General features: G+C 46.4%; 2 protein-coding genes across 2 annotated transcripts in view; both read left to right on the plus strand.

Annotated features, from left to right (window-relative positions):
- Positions 1-4,270: 4,270 nt before the first annotated feature.
- Positions 4,271-4,678, plus strand: LOC116463802 (large ribosomal subunit protein eL32-like). The gene has a single exon (XM_032754183.1). The coding sequence runs from the start codon at positions 4,271-4,273 to the stop codon at positions 4,676-4,678; it is 408 nt and encodes a 135-aa protein (XP_032610074.1).
- A 2,239-nt stretch (positions 4,679-6,917) lies between these two features.
- LOC116463797 (regulatory-associated protein of mTOR-like) overlaps positions 6,918-14,807 on the plus strand; it is a 193,075-nt gene continuing 185,185 nt past the window's right edge. The window contains exon 1 of the mRNA XM_032147061.2: positions 6,918-7,860. Coding sequence (XP_032002952.1) covers positions 7,699-7,860 — 162 coding nt within the window. The 5' untranslated portion in view covers positions 6,918-7,698. The remainder of the gene's footprint in view (positions 7,861-14,807) is intronic.

Below are 14,807 nucleotides of genomic sequence, written 5' to 3' on the forward strand. Positions count from 1 at the left end.
TACAGGCACCCGCCACTGTGCCGGGCTAATTTTTTGTATTTTTAGTAGAGACGGGGTTTCGCCGTGTTAGCCAGGATGGTCTCGATCTCCTGACCTCGTGATCTGCCCGCCTCGGCCTCCCAAAGTGCTGGGATTACAGGCGTGAGCCACTGCGCCGGCCCCATTTTTCTTTTTCTTTTTTATTCTTTTTTCAGATAGGGTCTCACTCTGTCGCTTAGGCTGGAGTGCAGTGGCGTGATCTCGGCTCATTGCAGTCTCCACCTCCTGTATTTAAGCGATTCTCAGGCCCCAGCCTCCCAAGCAGCTGGGATTACAGGCATGCACCACCACACCCGACTAATTTTTTTGTATTTTTAAATAGAGACGGGGTTTTGTCATGTTGGCCAAGCTGGTCTCCAACTCCCCACCTCAGGTGATCTGCCTGCCTCGGCCTCACAAAGTGCTGGGATTACAGGCATGAGCCACTGCACCCGGCCCCTTTTTTCTTTTTAAATCCGCCATGGGTACAGAGCACATCTTTGTGATTCTACCTTTAGGATCTGGGGGAGGAAGGAAGGGACTCCCAATAATGGGATGTTTAGCCTCCAGTGGACACTCTACCTTCAACCCTTCTCCGCAAAGAATCCGTAGGGCCATAGACAGCAGCGTCTGATGCCGTAAAGCCTTGCAGATGGCTCCCCGAGTCCATCCAGACTCATCGGTCAGGGCGCCCAGGCTGGAAGGCTACCCAGCAGGGACTGGGCCTGGGCACCTGCTCTCCCAGCTGCTTTGCCCTTGTCTTGCTCCACATTCCAGGCGTCCCAGAGAGGCTCTTCACTGCCCTTCACAAAACAGCCCAGGGTGGGAAGGAGAGGCTGGGGTGCAGGTCCCAGTTCCGTGATGGGCTCTCAGGCAGTCCCTTCCCTGATGCATTTCCTTCTCGGCTCTGTCTTTGCCGGGTTTTCCTTGGCTGGCTTTTTAAGGCTGGGGCTATGCAAAAATCCTCACTTCTGAAGGAAGAAATGTGGACAGCAGGCGAAGTTTATTCAGTAAGAGGCACTTTCACCACAGTCCCTATGCTACCCAGGGACCCTTTTAAAAATGGGAATAACTTCTGCTAATCGATCTACATGCCTATTATATAAAAAAAATGAATAAAATAGAAAGGTGTGCTGTAGAAGGTGAAAATCACATGCATAAATACCACCATATTTTTAGACGGGTGGAGAGGGGAAGACAGCCTTGCTGGGCTCCTGGCAGCCTCACATTCCCAGCTGAAGGTGATACTGCGGCCCTGTTACCTCCTTTTCCTTCCTCTTCTCACTTCACTGTCAACAAAGCATCTGACCTGCAGAGGGGAGTGGCTTGGGTTTTACTAAAAACAGAGTCATGATGCTCAGACAAAAGCAACGTTCTTCATGTCTATTTTGGTTTCCTTTAAGCTAAGCATAGATTTTTCTGGAAAGGACCGGAGCTGGCTGTTCTCTCTGCATGGAAAACAACAGCTCAGCGAAGCACCTGGTTTTCTCAAGTTCCCTGACCTCCAGCCTTGCTCCTGATTCTTGATGACAAAACACATTCAATGCCCTTGATTGATTTAGCAGAGAAGCGGCGATGTTGCAGGATGGAACGCAGCCCATTCTGCCTGCAAATGGAATGCCTCGGCTGTGATGGTCTTCTGTTTTGGGAAAAGATTAGGTCAGTTGCAGTGGGTCAATGCTGAGCTCGGAGACTGAATATCCAGCCACCTTAGTTCTTCCTGGTAAGGGCTATTTATCTGAGCCATTTATACAACCCCCACCCCCATTTCCCCTGCATTTCTCCCTGCATTCACTCCTGCCTTCTGTCATATTTGCCCCCCCACACTCAGGTTTTTATATTTGTCCTCTTGCTCACTTTGCTATATGTTTAATTGTTTGTCAAACAGTCCAAGTTTTAGGGCTAGAAGGAGTCATCTGGTCTACCTTTAGGACAAGGTGCCCCCACTCTGTTCAAGCACACCAAGGGTTATTCTGCCTTTTTTTTTTTTTTTTTTTTGAGACAAGAGTTTTGCTCGATTGCCCAGGCTGGAGTGCAGTGGTGCAATCTCAGCTCACTGCAGCCTCAAACTCCTGGGCTCAAGCCATCCTCCCACCTCAGCCTCCTGAGTGGTTGGTACTACAGACACATGTTACCATGACTGGCTAATTTAAACAATTTTTTATTGTTGAGGCCAGGTGTGGTGGCTTATGCCTATAATCCCAGCACTTTGGGAGGCTGAGGCAGGTGGATCACCTGAGATCAAGAGTTCAAGACCAGCCTGGCAACATGGTAAAACTCTGTCTCTACTAAAAATACAAAAATTAGCTGGGTGTGGTGGTGGGCACCTATAATCCCAGCTACTCGGGAGGCTGAGGCTGGAGAATCACTTGAACCTGGGAGGCAGAGTTTGCAGTGAGCTGAGATCACACCACTGCACTTCACTCTGGGCAACAGAGCAAGACACCATCTCAAAAAAAAGGATTTTTTTTTTTTTTTTGTCGAGACAGGGTTTCCCAATGTTGCCTAGGCTAGTCTCAAACTCTTGGGCTCAAGCAAACCTCCCACCTTGGCCTCCCAAAGTGTGGGATTACAGATGTGAGCCACTGCACATGGTCTGTTCCACTCTTTTTGGATCCTAGCTGGGCCTGGAAGCCCCTTCAGCCCCATATCTGCAGGCTGATGTTCACCACCAGCAGGAGGCTTTAGTGGCATGTGGTCTTACAAACACCTCTGTGTTCAAGCCTTGAATAAGTGACTGTAAAAGACTCATAGAGCAGGTTGTTGCCAACACCCTCCCCCACTTTCTTTTTTTATTTCTGTATTTTTTTTAAAATTAAGATGGGGTCTTGGTCTACTGACTAGGCTGGAGTGCCGTGGTGCAATCATAGTTCACTGAAGCCTCAAATTCCTGGGCTCAAATTCCTGCTTCAGCCTCACAAGTAGCTGGGACCACAGGTATAAATATTAAATTTTTTTTTTTGGTAGAGACAGGGTCTCACTATGTTGCCCAGGCTGGTCATGACCGTTTTCATAGCTTGAATCAAACCAGGTTTGTGTGTTTTCTGAGATTCCTAACATTTGTTTTTAAGATTGAAGTATTTTAGCTGGGGACACGGTGGCTCTTGCCTGTAATCCCAGCACTTTGGGAGGCCAAGACGGGCGGATTGCCTGAGGTCAGGAGTTCAAGACCAGCCTGGCCAACATGGTGAAACCCCATCTCTACTAAAAATACAAAAATTAGCCAGGTGTGGTTGCGGGCACCTATAATCCCAGCTACTTGGGAGGTTGACGCAGGAGAATTGCTTGAACCCGGGAGGAGGTTGCAGATGGCGCCATTGCACTCCAGCCTGGGCGACAACAGCAAGACTCTGTCTCAAAAAAAAAAAAGTATCTTATTTAGAGGCTCTGTGGACAATAGATGTCCTTGCTTGTGAAGAACTGGAGACATTGGAAATTGGAACTGCAGCCCCAAGTGGCCAGCCCACCACATGCCACAGTCATGGAATCACCCAGGTGAGACAAGTCAGCCCTTGAATTTCCAGCCTGCCATTACTCACAGATGCTCACTGCCTTTCAAAAACCTAGAGCCACTTCCAAATGCTTGGCTGGGACTTGAAGAGAATCACCCATGACATACTAGAACGAGGTTTCTTTTAAATGTCAAGATGCCATAAAATGATTCGAGCCCATCCTTGAATCTTCACGGTGAGAGCTGGGCAGTCACAAGCCCCTTTCTGGTCTTTACATGAATCACAGAATTTCAAACTGGAAGGATCCTTAGAAATTCACCTTCTCCAGGTTCCTCATGTCACAGATGTGGAGACCGAGGGTAGAGGAGGGCAGAGGCTTTGCTGAAATCTGCAGGAAATGGCAGCAGGTTGGGGACCATAGGATGTGTGTGTGTCTTCATCCTCAGTCCAGGACCGGGACCTCGTGTGGCCCCCTGGCTTGGGGTCACATCTGTTAAACAGTAGAGGGTGTGTTTTGTTCTGCTGTTTTGAGGAGAGGGTGAGTCTCTTTCTACTTTGTCCGACGGAAGTTTGGACATTTACTTCACAGTATTCATTCATTTGCCACAGATATTGATTGAGGGCCCAATATGGGACCTGAACTGAATCACTGCAGGAGACTTTAGAGTGAATATTGTCTAAGACCTCCAAGTCTGCCCGGCTGTGAACTATCATCAGAGTGACCTGATTTAAGAATTCAGATTCTGGCTCTCTTCCTTGGCGCTGCCTATGGAGGTGGCAGCCATCTCCTCCTTGGCATCATGGCCACCCTCAGACTCCTTGTGAAGCCCAAGATCATCAAAAAGAGAACCAAGAAGATCATCTGGCACCAGTCAGACCGATGTGTCACGATTAAGCCTAACTGGTGGAAACCCAGAGGTATTGACAACAGGGTTGGTAGAAGGTTCGAGGGCCAGATCTTGATGCCCAACATTGGTTATGGGAGCAACAAAAAAACAAAGCACATGCTGCCCATTGGCTTCCGGAAGTTCATGGTCTACAACATCAAGGAGCTGGAAGTGCTGCTGATGTGCAACAACTCTCCCTGTGCTGAGATCGCTCACAGTGTTTCCTCCAGGAACCGTGAAGCCACCGTGGAAAGAGCTGCCCAGCTGGCCATCAGAGTCACTGACCCCCATGCCAGGCTGCGCAGAGAAGAAAATGAGTAGACAGCTCACGTGCATGTTTTGTGTTTAAATAAAACTGTAAAACCTGCAAAAAAAATGCAGATTCTGAATCCCAGTTTCCCTGCTCCCTGATCTGGGGCTCTGGGGTGGAAGCTGGGCATCCTGATTTTTAGTTTCCTGGGCGATTCTGACCACCTGGTGGGTTTGGACTTCAACATGCTCACTGACACCTTCACTTAGAATTTCAGATAAGAAAAATGGATTTCCCAAGGTCACACACGTTCTAGGTGAGGAAACTGAGTCGCACACAGATTCAGTGGGCTTTCCCAGGTCACAGAGCTAGTTGGGGATGAATGGGTTTAGCGTTGCTGCTTTTCTGTAACTGTGACTTCCTGCAACAGCCGCTGGAATGCAGCTGTCTACAGCCACCGGAGGCGGGGAGCAAGGTGACAAGGCAGAGGACAGGAGTTATTTTGTTGCCTTCAGATGAGAACAGGGTCTTCCTAAGACCCTGCATCCCTGAAGCCTCTGCTGGTGATTGTGAGGATAGTCTCTGCCAACACAGAGGGTGCCCTGAGTTTCAATAGGAGAATTGGCTCCGTGGGATGTAATAACCAAACGAATGTGCGGAATGACAATGATTTAATCCTAGAGCCTTTATTAAAGGCTTGCTTTGCGCTGGGTGAGAAAGGTCTGGGATTGTAATCTTCATTCTCATTTTGAAAGGAACACAAATGCCATCAAGATTTTGATATGGATGGCCACATGTGTCTAAGCCCAGGAAAACCATCCTGAGAGATCAAGAGCATCTTGGTCAGGCTGGTCTTGAACTCCTGACCTCATGATCCACCCACCTCAGCCTCCCAAAGTGCTAGGATTACAGGTGTGCACCACCACTCCTGGCCTCATTTATTTATTTATTTATTTATTTATTTATTTATTTATTTTTGAGACGGAGTCTCACTCTGTCACCCAGGCTGGAGTGCAGTGGTGTAATCTTGGCTCACTGCAACCTCTGCCTCCCAGGTTCCAGCCATTCTCCTGCCTCAGCCTCCCGAGCAACTGAGACTACAGATGCACGCCACCACGCCCAGCTAATTTTTGTATTTTTATTAGAGACGGGGTTTCACCATGTTGGCCAGGCTGGTCTCGAACTCCTGAACTCGTGATCCACCCTCCTCGGCTTCCCAAAGGGCTAGGATTATAGGCATGAGCCACGGTGCTCGACCTACATTTGGTTTTATAGTCCACCTTACACAGTTCTCTACACATTGTAAATGAGCCAAATTTCCTGAATTGAAAAAGAGAAAGTCACACAAGAGGCTTGCCTCCACGCACAGAAATGTAGTTTTAGATGTCTGCACGTGAAGCTATATCAAAATAAGAATAAACTACTACTACCAAGAAATGGGAAAAAGAATTTAAAAAGGATAAACTGCTCAGAAAACGAAACAGATTAAACAAAAAATTGTATTCGATGAAATTTTTTTTCATTGAATCTTGCTTCAGACTCTTCTCTTCTTTTGTTGCTTCAGACTCTTCTTCATCTGAAGAGTCTTGCTCTGTCTCCCAGGCTGGAGTGCAGTGGCATGATCTCGGCTCACTGCAACCTCCGCCTCCTGGATTCAAGCGATTCTCCTGCCTCAGCCTCCCGAGTAGCTGGGATTACAGGCGTGCGCCACCACGCCCAGCTAGTTTGTGTATTTTTAGTAGAGACGGGGTTTCACCATGTTGGCCAGGCTGATCTCGATCTCTTGACCTCGTGATCTGCCCGCCTCGGCCTCCCAAAGTGCTGGGATTACAGGCGTGAGCCACTGCGCCCGGCCTTTCACTTGGTTCTCTATGAAAAAATTAAAGAGAAAATCTGATTGACGCTGGAGAATACTGCACTCCAAATAAAAGTACTATATTTTCTAATATTATCAGTGTTTTTTAATATTTTCTAATATTATCAGTGAAGCTTTTGCCGCTTTTTCAAAATCTGGAAGAAACAAGGCGGTTGATTCCTTTAATTTCAGGAGCATGTAACTTCATTTATAATAACAATGTTTTTGAAAAAATAAATTAAACCGACAGTTTCATTTGTAGGATTGACTTTAATAACACGCCTCTACTGAACAAATGGCGATTAACTGGGGAAAACGGAATTATGGTAACCGAGGTAACGAGGTCGGGGACTCCTTTTCCTTCGCTGCATTCTGGGTGGCGCGGCGAGAACGCTCTGAGGAGGTTTGGTCTGTCGGCCACGCCGTAGGCCGCGGTGCATTCTGGGTCCTGGCAATATGGCGTCCTCCTTGATGTGCTGATGAGATGAGTTTCACTGTGGCTCCAAACCAGAGGGCAAAGCTCCCCTGACCCAATAAGCCCACATTGTCCGTTTCCTCCGTGGTTCCGTGTCGCCCGTTTCTCAGGACTCGTTCTCAGGCAGGAGAGAGCCTCGGGGCTGAAGGCCAGGACCAGCCAGGCCGCGCGGACCTGAGGTTGAGGAACCGGGTGCGGGCGAGCACGATGGGCCGGTTCTGGCTCTGGGTGCAGCAGCTCAGACGAGTGCGGGACCCGCAGGGCTGAGAGTTGCTGGAGGAGACCCAGGGCCCTTTGAACCCGATCCCTTGGCCGGAGACCTCAGCCTAGTCGGCCCAGTGGGCGAACCGGCACCAAGAGCGGCCTGCCTGTCCTCGGAGCAGCTGAGGCGTTGGAGGCCGAGAGCAGGGTCATCGTGAGGCCTGAAGTCTCTTACGCTTTTGGCAGCTCCCCTCGCAGCCCCTCTGGAAACGTACAGCCTCAGGAGCAGCCAGTGGCTTGGGACCTGGGGTGGTGTGTGTCTGCGGAGCTTCTTGGGCTGCCCCATTTCCTAGCGGCCCCCACCTGCCCACTTCCCGCTCAGAGTTAGAGATAAGGATCTCAGACTTTTTGCCTGAGTAAGGGTCTCCGCACTCTATCCATTTGGTTTTCGATTTCCCGTTTTTGTTTCTTATTTCACCAATTCTGGTACACGCTAGTTTTTAAGGCTGGAGGTTCTCGAGCGCTTGCTGCCAAGGACTCCCCCACCCCCTCCCCCACTGATGGAGTCCGAAATGCTGCAATCGCCTCTTCTGGGCCTGGGGGAGGAAGATGAGGCTGATCTTACAGACTGGAACCTACCTTTGGCTTTTATGAAAAAGAGGCACTGTGAGAAAATTGAAGGCTCCAAATCCTTAGCTCAGAGCTGGAGGATGAAGGATCGGGTAAGTGGATTTCGAAGGCACCCCTTGAACTTGGTAGTTTCTCCAACAAAGAAAGTTTACAGCCCGAAAAGTGTCCTTGGGAAAGCGCCGACGTTTCCCCTCAGCCACACGTTGTAAGTCAACTAGAAAGCAAAAGCCATTTCAGACTGCAGTTTTTGGTTGAAAATGGAAAAGGCCGTTTCGGTTAGTCGTTACTCACTGGGTAGTGTTAATTCAATTCCAACTAAGTTCTAATTCAGATAATAAAAGTTAAGCAAATTTGAAAATACAGCATTGCGAGTATTTACATGCACTTTGGCATACTACTTAGTTCTGTTAACACTTAGAGGAAGGACAACGTGCGATATAATGCTTATACCCACATGATTAGTCTACTTTTTAAAATATCCAAGCTGGGTGAAGTGCAGAAGTCTGATATGCTATGATAGGAAACGAGATTACTGGAAAATGTTCAACTAGTAACACATTAGTGCAAAGTTATTTTAAAGTTACAGTGAACTTCATTCTGGTCTTCTAAACAATTTCTCTTGAAGCTAGACTTTCCTCCTTTTACGTAGTGTCCTGTTACTGTAACTTGGAGACAGGATTTCTTTAATCGTGAGTTAGGGTATGAGGCGTTGAGACTTGGGTGCAGATTTTAGGGTGTCCACATGGTGTTGGAGTGTGGAGAGTGACTCACAAGCAGCTGGTAGGAAAGAAAACAGCCGAATTTTGTTGAATTTGTCCTTCATAAAACACCGTCTATTTCCTGGTCTCAAAAGCAAAAGAGTGGTACCGCTTCTCATCTATGCACACTTATACTTTGTCTTTTTGTAAGTTATTTTCTCCCTCCAGGCTGCTTTTATTTGCACGTTTCAGTGGTATGAAAGAGGAAGTTGGTGTTACAATGTTTGATTTCCTCTAGTCTTATGTATATGTTTATGGAATATTATTGTTTTTTAGTATATGATGTTGAATATATATAAGATTACACTTCTGGGCTAGGCGCGGTGGCTCACACCTGTAATCCCAGCACTTTGGGAGGCTGAGGCGGGCGGATCACCTGAGGTCAGGAGTTTGAGACCAGCCCGGCCAACATGGTGAAACCCTGTCTCTACTAAAAACACAAAAATTAGCCGGGCTTGGTGGCAGGTGCCTGTAATCCCAGCTACTTGAGAAGCTGAGGCTGGAGAATCGCTTGAACCTGGGAGGCAGAGGGTGCAGTGAGCTGAGATCGTGCCATTGCACTCCAGCCTGGGAGACAGACTGAGACTCTGTCTCAAAAATAAATAAATAAATAAATAAATACATAAATAAATAAAACTTCTGGTGACTCTAGTCAGTCAGTCAGTAGTAACCAGTACTTTAGTTACTGATTTGGCTTACTTCTAAACGGTTAGGAAAATTTGTTTCATCCAAAAGCAGTTAAAGGAGTTAAGTTAGTCATTGGGGGAGTTTGTATAAATTCTATCTTAGGATATCTTTAGTACTAATTATATAGTTAAAAGCTTTTGTGGTTGCTATACATATATGAAAAGACTTTTTTTAAAAATTCTGTGTGGAGGGCAGTTTTTTTTTGTTCTTTTGAAATGTGGTTCCCTCTGCTGTCCTAAACCTATGTTCTGACTCTTTGAAACTGATTAATGAGTATACGTTTGACCTTTTAATTAAAACATTAATTTGTGAATGATCAACATTCCCTAATAACCTTTTCACAGGTTGTTAAGAGAAACAAAAGTTCTGTGACTCTTAGTGACTACTGAGATTGCTGCTTAGAAAGGAGCTGGGGAGAAAGTTTGCTGTATCATGTTTTTCAGTGGAGAAAATCAGCAGCTAACATCTTCAGTTGAGTTTGTGGGAGTTTGGAATCTTGTCATCTCTTCCCTCAGGTCAGACCTTGAGGGACTGTATCACACACCCTATAGGACAGAAGTTGCAAACTCAAATGATACTAATAGTGGGAAGGTAGCATAAGAGAATGAAACAGGCCACATTTAAGAAGAATAATAGCATAGGTTCAAAGATAAAGATAAATGGCAGTTGACATTTGACACAGTGTGTGTGACAGTTTCTGGAGGGTGAGAACAGGGGCTCCCTGATGCCATAACTGAAGGGGCAACTGGGCCTTGGCCAGGCCTCTCTGTCTTTGAGAAGCCAGCAGACTTTTTTTTTTTTTAATGTGAATATTCGTACTGATTCAGATATATTACCAGACACATTGTAGTCCAACACTGCAGGCTGAACAAACCCCATTTGTGGAGTGTTTTTCTGTTTCTTTTTTTGAGACAGGGTCTTGCTCTGTCATCCAGGCTGGAGTACAGTGGTGAGATCACACGGCTCACTGCAGCCTCGACCTGCTGGGCCCAAGTGATCCTCCCACCTCAGCCTCCCCAGTAGCTGAGACTATAAGTGTGCGCCACTATGCCTGGGGTTGGGGAGTCTCACTATGTTGCCCAGGCTGGTCTTGAACTCCTGGGCTCAAGCAATCCTCCTGCCTTGGCCTCCAAAAATGCTAGGCTTACAGGCGTGAGCCAACACGCTCAGCCTGGGGTGTTTTTTTTTTTTTTTTTTTTTGAGACGGAGTTTCGTTCTTGTTGCCCAGGCTGGAGTGCAGTGGTGTGGTCTTGGCTCACTGCAACCTCTGCCTCCCAGGATCAAGCTATTCTCCTGCCTCAGCCTCCCAAGTAGCTGGGGTTACAGGCACCTGGCTAATTTGTTTGTATTTTTAGTAGAGATGGGTTTCACCATGTTGGCCGGGCTGGTCTTGAACTCCTAACCTCAGGTCATCCACCAGCCTCAGCCTCCCAAAGTGCTGGGATTACAGGTGTGAGCCACAGCGCTTGGCCCTGGGGTGTTTTTTGACCAGTGGGTTACCTACGTAAGAATCTCTGTTACCCAGGCCTCCAGGCCACACTGTCCCACTGTGCTGGAGGTAGCCTCCAGTCTGGTGGAGCAGCATGTTTGTAAAGTGAAATGTGTATGTGTGGTTGTTCTGTGCTAGGAGCTACATCAACTACTTCCTGGTGGCCATTGACTGTCCTAAATGCAAGCTGAGATTTTGCTTCTTCTTGTGATTAATATGCAATTCCATACACTTTTATTTTGTACATATATTAATGATTACTTACTGGCATCCTATTTAGTAGCCTTGCTACAGATTCCTAAAATTGACATCTTTACCAAAGTTGACTGACTGATGACTCCCAAGAAGTTTTTTTTGCCACTCAACACTCGGCATCCTTCCAGAGCTACAGCCCATGTCCGCTCTCAGTTGGGATTCCTACCATCTTTGTTTTGAATCAGTCTTGGTTTTCAAATGCCACTTTTACCACATTTTAATTTCTAAGTTACTGTTAGTTTAAAATTATTATTGTTAGTTTGTTGTTTGGTTAATTCTAGTATGTATAGTGAATGAGGCATACATGTATCCATAGTGTTTTTAGTTTGCAGTTTTCAAATAACTAGACATGTATGAATTGTAGTTCAAAATGAATCATTCACAGACCTTTGGCTAAAACAGATATGTATATATCTCCCCTATTTGTGTTTTTGGCTCACTGCAACCTCCGCCTCTTGGGTTCAAGCGATTCTGCTGCCTCAGCCTCCTGAGTAGCTGGGATTACAGGCGCCTGCCAGCACGCCTGGCTGATTTTTTTTGTATTTTTATTAGAGACGGGGTTTCACCATGTTGGCCAGGCTGGTCTCAAACTCCTGACCTCAGGTGATCCACCCGCCTCGGCCTGCCAAAGTGCTGAGATTACAGGTGTGAGCCACAGCGCCTGGTCTAACTGTGATACTTTATAGTTATCACAGAGTTCATTTTCCTACTGGAAAGTGGACAGTGGGGATAACTAGTCTCAGATGACTCTTTTGCCTGGAATATGTGGGATGGAATCAGGGATGCTTGAGAGCTATTGCTCTGAAAGTGTTGACAGACATGCTATGTCTACACACATATAGACTGACAGACACACTGTCTACATGCATGTAGCACCCCTGGCAGACACATTCTGTGTACACATGTGGGGTCATTGTCAGACACACTATTTCCATGCATGTGTAGGACCACCGACAGGCATGCTATGTCTACATGTGTAGGGGATGAAACGGTAAGATGAAGAAGGCTATTTTGTAAACCATTCTCTAGACTCAGTTGCATTGCTCTGTAGCCATAGTTTGCATAGGTCATGGAGGAAGCAGAGTAGATCTGTTCAGCTTATACTTGGACTGCCAAAGGTTCATGTGGTCTTTTCAGCAAGGGTAATAGTGATCCTTGATAATCTACACTACCCCCTCTGCTTTCCTCACCTTGCGTCCTGTCCACATTCCAACTGCGCCCTGTTCTACTCCCCTGAGACTGCTCTCCATATGGACCCGGTTTGTTGCTAAATCTAAAGTTCTCTTCTCTGTCCTTCTCTGTTCTTACTTCATCTCTCAGCAGCATTCCACAATGTGGACCATGGCCTCTTTATAAAGCTCTTTCCTCACTTGCTTCTGTGTCTTCACAAAACTCGGATTTTCCTCTTAGGTCACTAGTTGTTCCTTCTCAGACTCCTTTGCTACCTGACACCTAAATGCAGGGGCACCCCAGGAATTGATCTTGGACCCCATTCTCTGTTGTGGGTGTGCCCCTCCCTAGCAGATCTCAATGGGGCCCATGATTTTAAATACTGTCTACATGCCAGTGATGCTTAAACCCCCAATCTTTAGTTCTGATTTGGCCTGAAATTTCTGTCTCAGATGCCTACTGCCTGCTTTTTCTTAGTTTTCTCCATCACCACTTGCCACAACCACCATCCACTCAGTTGTTCAAGCTGTAAGTTTAGAGTTTATCCTTAATTCTTTCCTCTCCCTCTCTTTATTGCCCCATCCAATTCATTAGAACCCATCAGCCTTACTTCCAAAGCATGTCTTACATTGGCCTGCTTCATTTTGTCTCCACTGATGCAGCCCCAGTCCAGGCAGCCATCATCTCTTGTCTGGACACTCCATTTGTGTCCCAACTGGTCTCCCTATGTCCATTCTTGCCCTACAACCAGTTTTTCACATAGCAGTCAGAGGGATCTTTTATTTTTATTTTTATTTATTTTGAAATGGAGTCTCCCTGTCGCTCAGGCTGGAGTGCAGTGGTGTGATCTCGGCTCACTGCAACCTCCGCCTCCTGAGTTCAAGAGATTCTCGTGCCTCAGCCTCCCTAGTAGCTGAGACTACCAGTGCATGACATCATGCTCGGCTAATTTTTTGTATTTTTAGTAGAGATGCAGTTTCACCATGTTGGCCAGGCTGGTCTTGAACTCCTGAGCTCAAGTGATCCTCCCACCTTGGCCTCCCAGAGTGCGGGATTACAGGCGTGAGCCATCACACCTGGCCAGAGGGATTTTTTGAAAGTGTGAATCAGATTCTATTACTTCCTTACTGGTGGTCTCCATTGGCTTCCTCTGTGCTTAAAGTAGAAGTCAGACTCCTCTTGCTGGTTCACAAAGCCTTCATGATTTGGCCTCTGCCTGCCTTTTCTGCTTCTTAGATAGAAACTCCTGGAATGCTTTTCTCTCTGATCTTTGCACACCTGGCTCCTTCTTGTCGTTCATACTTAGCATCTAGGTCCCTTCCTCAGAGAGGCCCACCATCACCCCATCTGAAGCAGCCACCCTGTCACTCATAATCCCTCATGATGGCTCTTTATTTCTCTGATATTTTTCTCCCTACTTCCTCCTGGAGATGTGAGCTTTTCATCATAAAGCAAGGACGTAGTCTAGTCTATGCTAGTCCATGGGACAGTGCTTGGCACATAGTAGGGATTCAACAAAACTATACTGATACAAAATGGATAGTTTACAAAGGGCTTCCATGTACCTTATCTTTAAGGCTCAACAGCACCATAAATTACCTAGGGATCATTATCTCCATGTTACTGATGAGGTAACTGAGGTTTTAATTGAATGGCTTACCTAAAGTTACATAAGTAACATGGCTAGCAGTGAGAGGAAGTGGAATCTGTCCAGAGGGAGAAACAAAGTTTAGTTCAAAATAAAACAAAACTGTATCATAATGTCTCAACTGAAAAATTTATGTTAAGAGGTCACGGGATCTAAAATAGCAGACCAGCAGACCAACATTCAGCAGACAGAGAATGATACTCAGTCTGCTCACAGCATGTGCCCTGTGCACTGGGGCTTCCCCTAGACCCTTGCAGGGATCCACAAGGTCAAAACTGTTTTCATAATAATGGAACACTATTGGCCTTTTCCACTCTGTTGATATCTGCACTGATAGTGCAAAAGTGATGAATCAAGACAGTGGTGCCAAGCTGTACTACTAGTTCCTGATTTCTTTGCCATGCACACGGAGAGAATGTCCTTGCTAATAAAGCAGTGAAAATGATGACTTTTACTAAATCTTGACTATTTAAGCACACATCTTTTTCGGACTGTGTGTGCTGCTCCTTCTCCTGCAGGCAAAGCCCAGTGGCTGCCTGGAGGAGGAGCATCTGCTACCTTCATGGACACAGCACATCCCAAAGGAATCACCGACAGGCCACCTCTGGATGTTCAGGCCTGTGTCCGCCTCTGGATGTTCAGGCCTGTGTACTTGGCAGATGTGTTTTTGAAAATGAACTCAGTGAGCTGTCACTTCAAGGAATACAACTGACAGTATTTGTTGCCAGTCATGAAATTTGAACCTTCAAGTGAAAATTGGTTTTGGAAAACTTGTATCTGCCACTGTGAGCTTGGCAGCTTCCCAAGACTTAAAGATGTTTCTGGTGAGATCCATAGTGATGTTAATGAATGGAATTAATGTTGTAGAATGAAATGTGCCCACATTTGGAACATCTGCCTAATTCAGTGAACCAATATTTCCAGATGACCAATCCATGATATTACAAAATCATCCATAGGTAAAAGATCCATTCAATGTTAGATCAGTGGATTTTAATGTAATAGGGTATAAAAAGTTCACCAGTGGATAGG

The sequence above is a fragment of the Hylobates moloch genome, unplaced genomic scaffold (assembly GCF_009828535.3).
Source record: "Hylobates moloch isolate HMO894 unplaced genomic scaffold, HMol_V3 SCAFFOLD_65, whole genome shotgun sequence".
NCBI lineage: Eukaryota > Metazoa > Chordata > Mammalia > Primates > Hylobatidae > Hylobates > Hylobates moloch.

Excerpts from the sequence above, each read along its gene's own strand:
- LOC116463802 (XM_032754183.1), top strand. The coding sequence starts at position 4,271 with ATGGCCACCCTCAGACTCCTTGTGAAGCCCAAGATCATCAAAAAGAGA.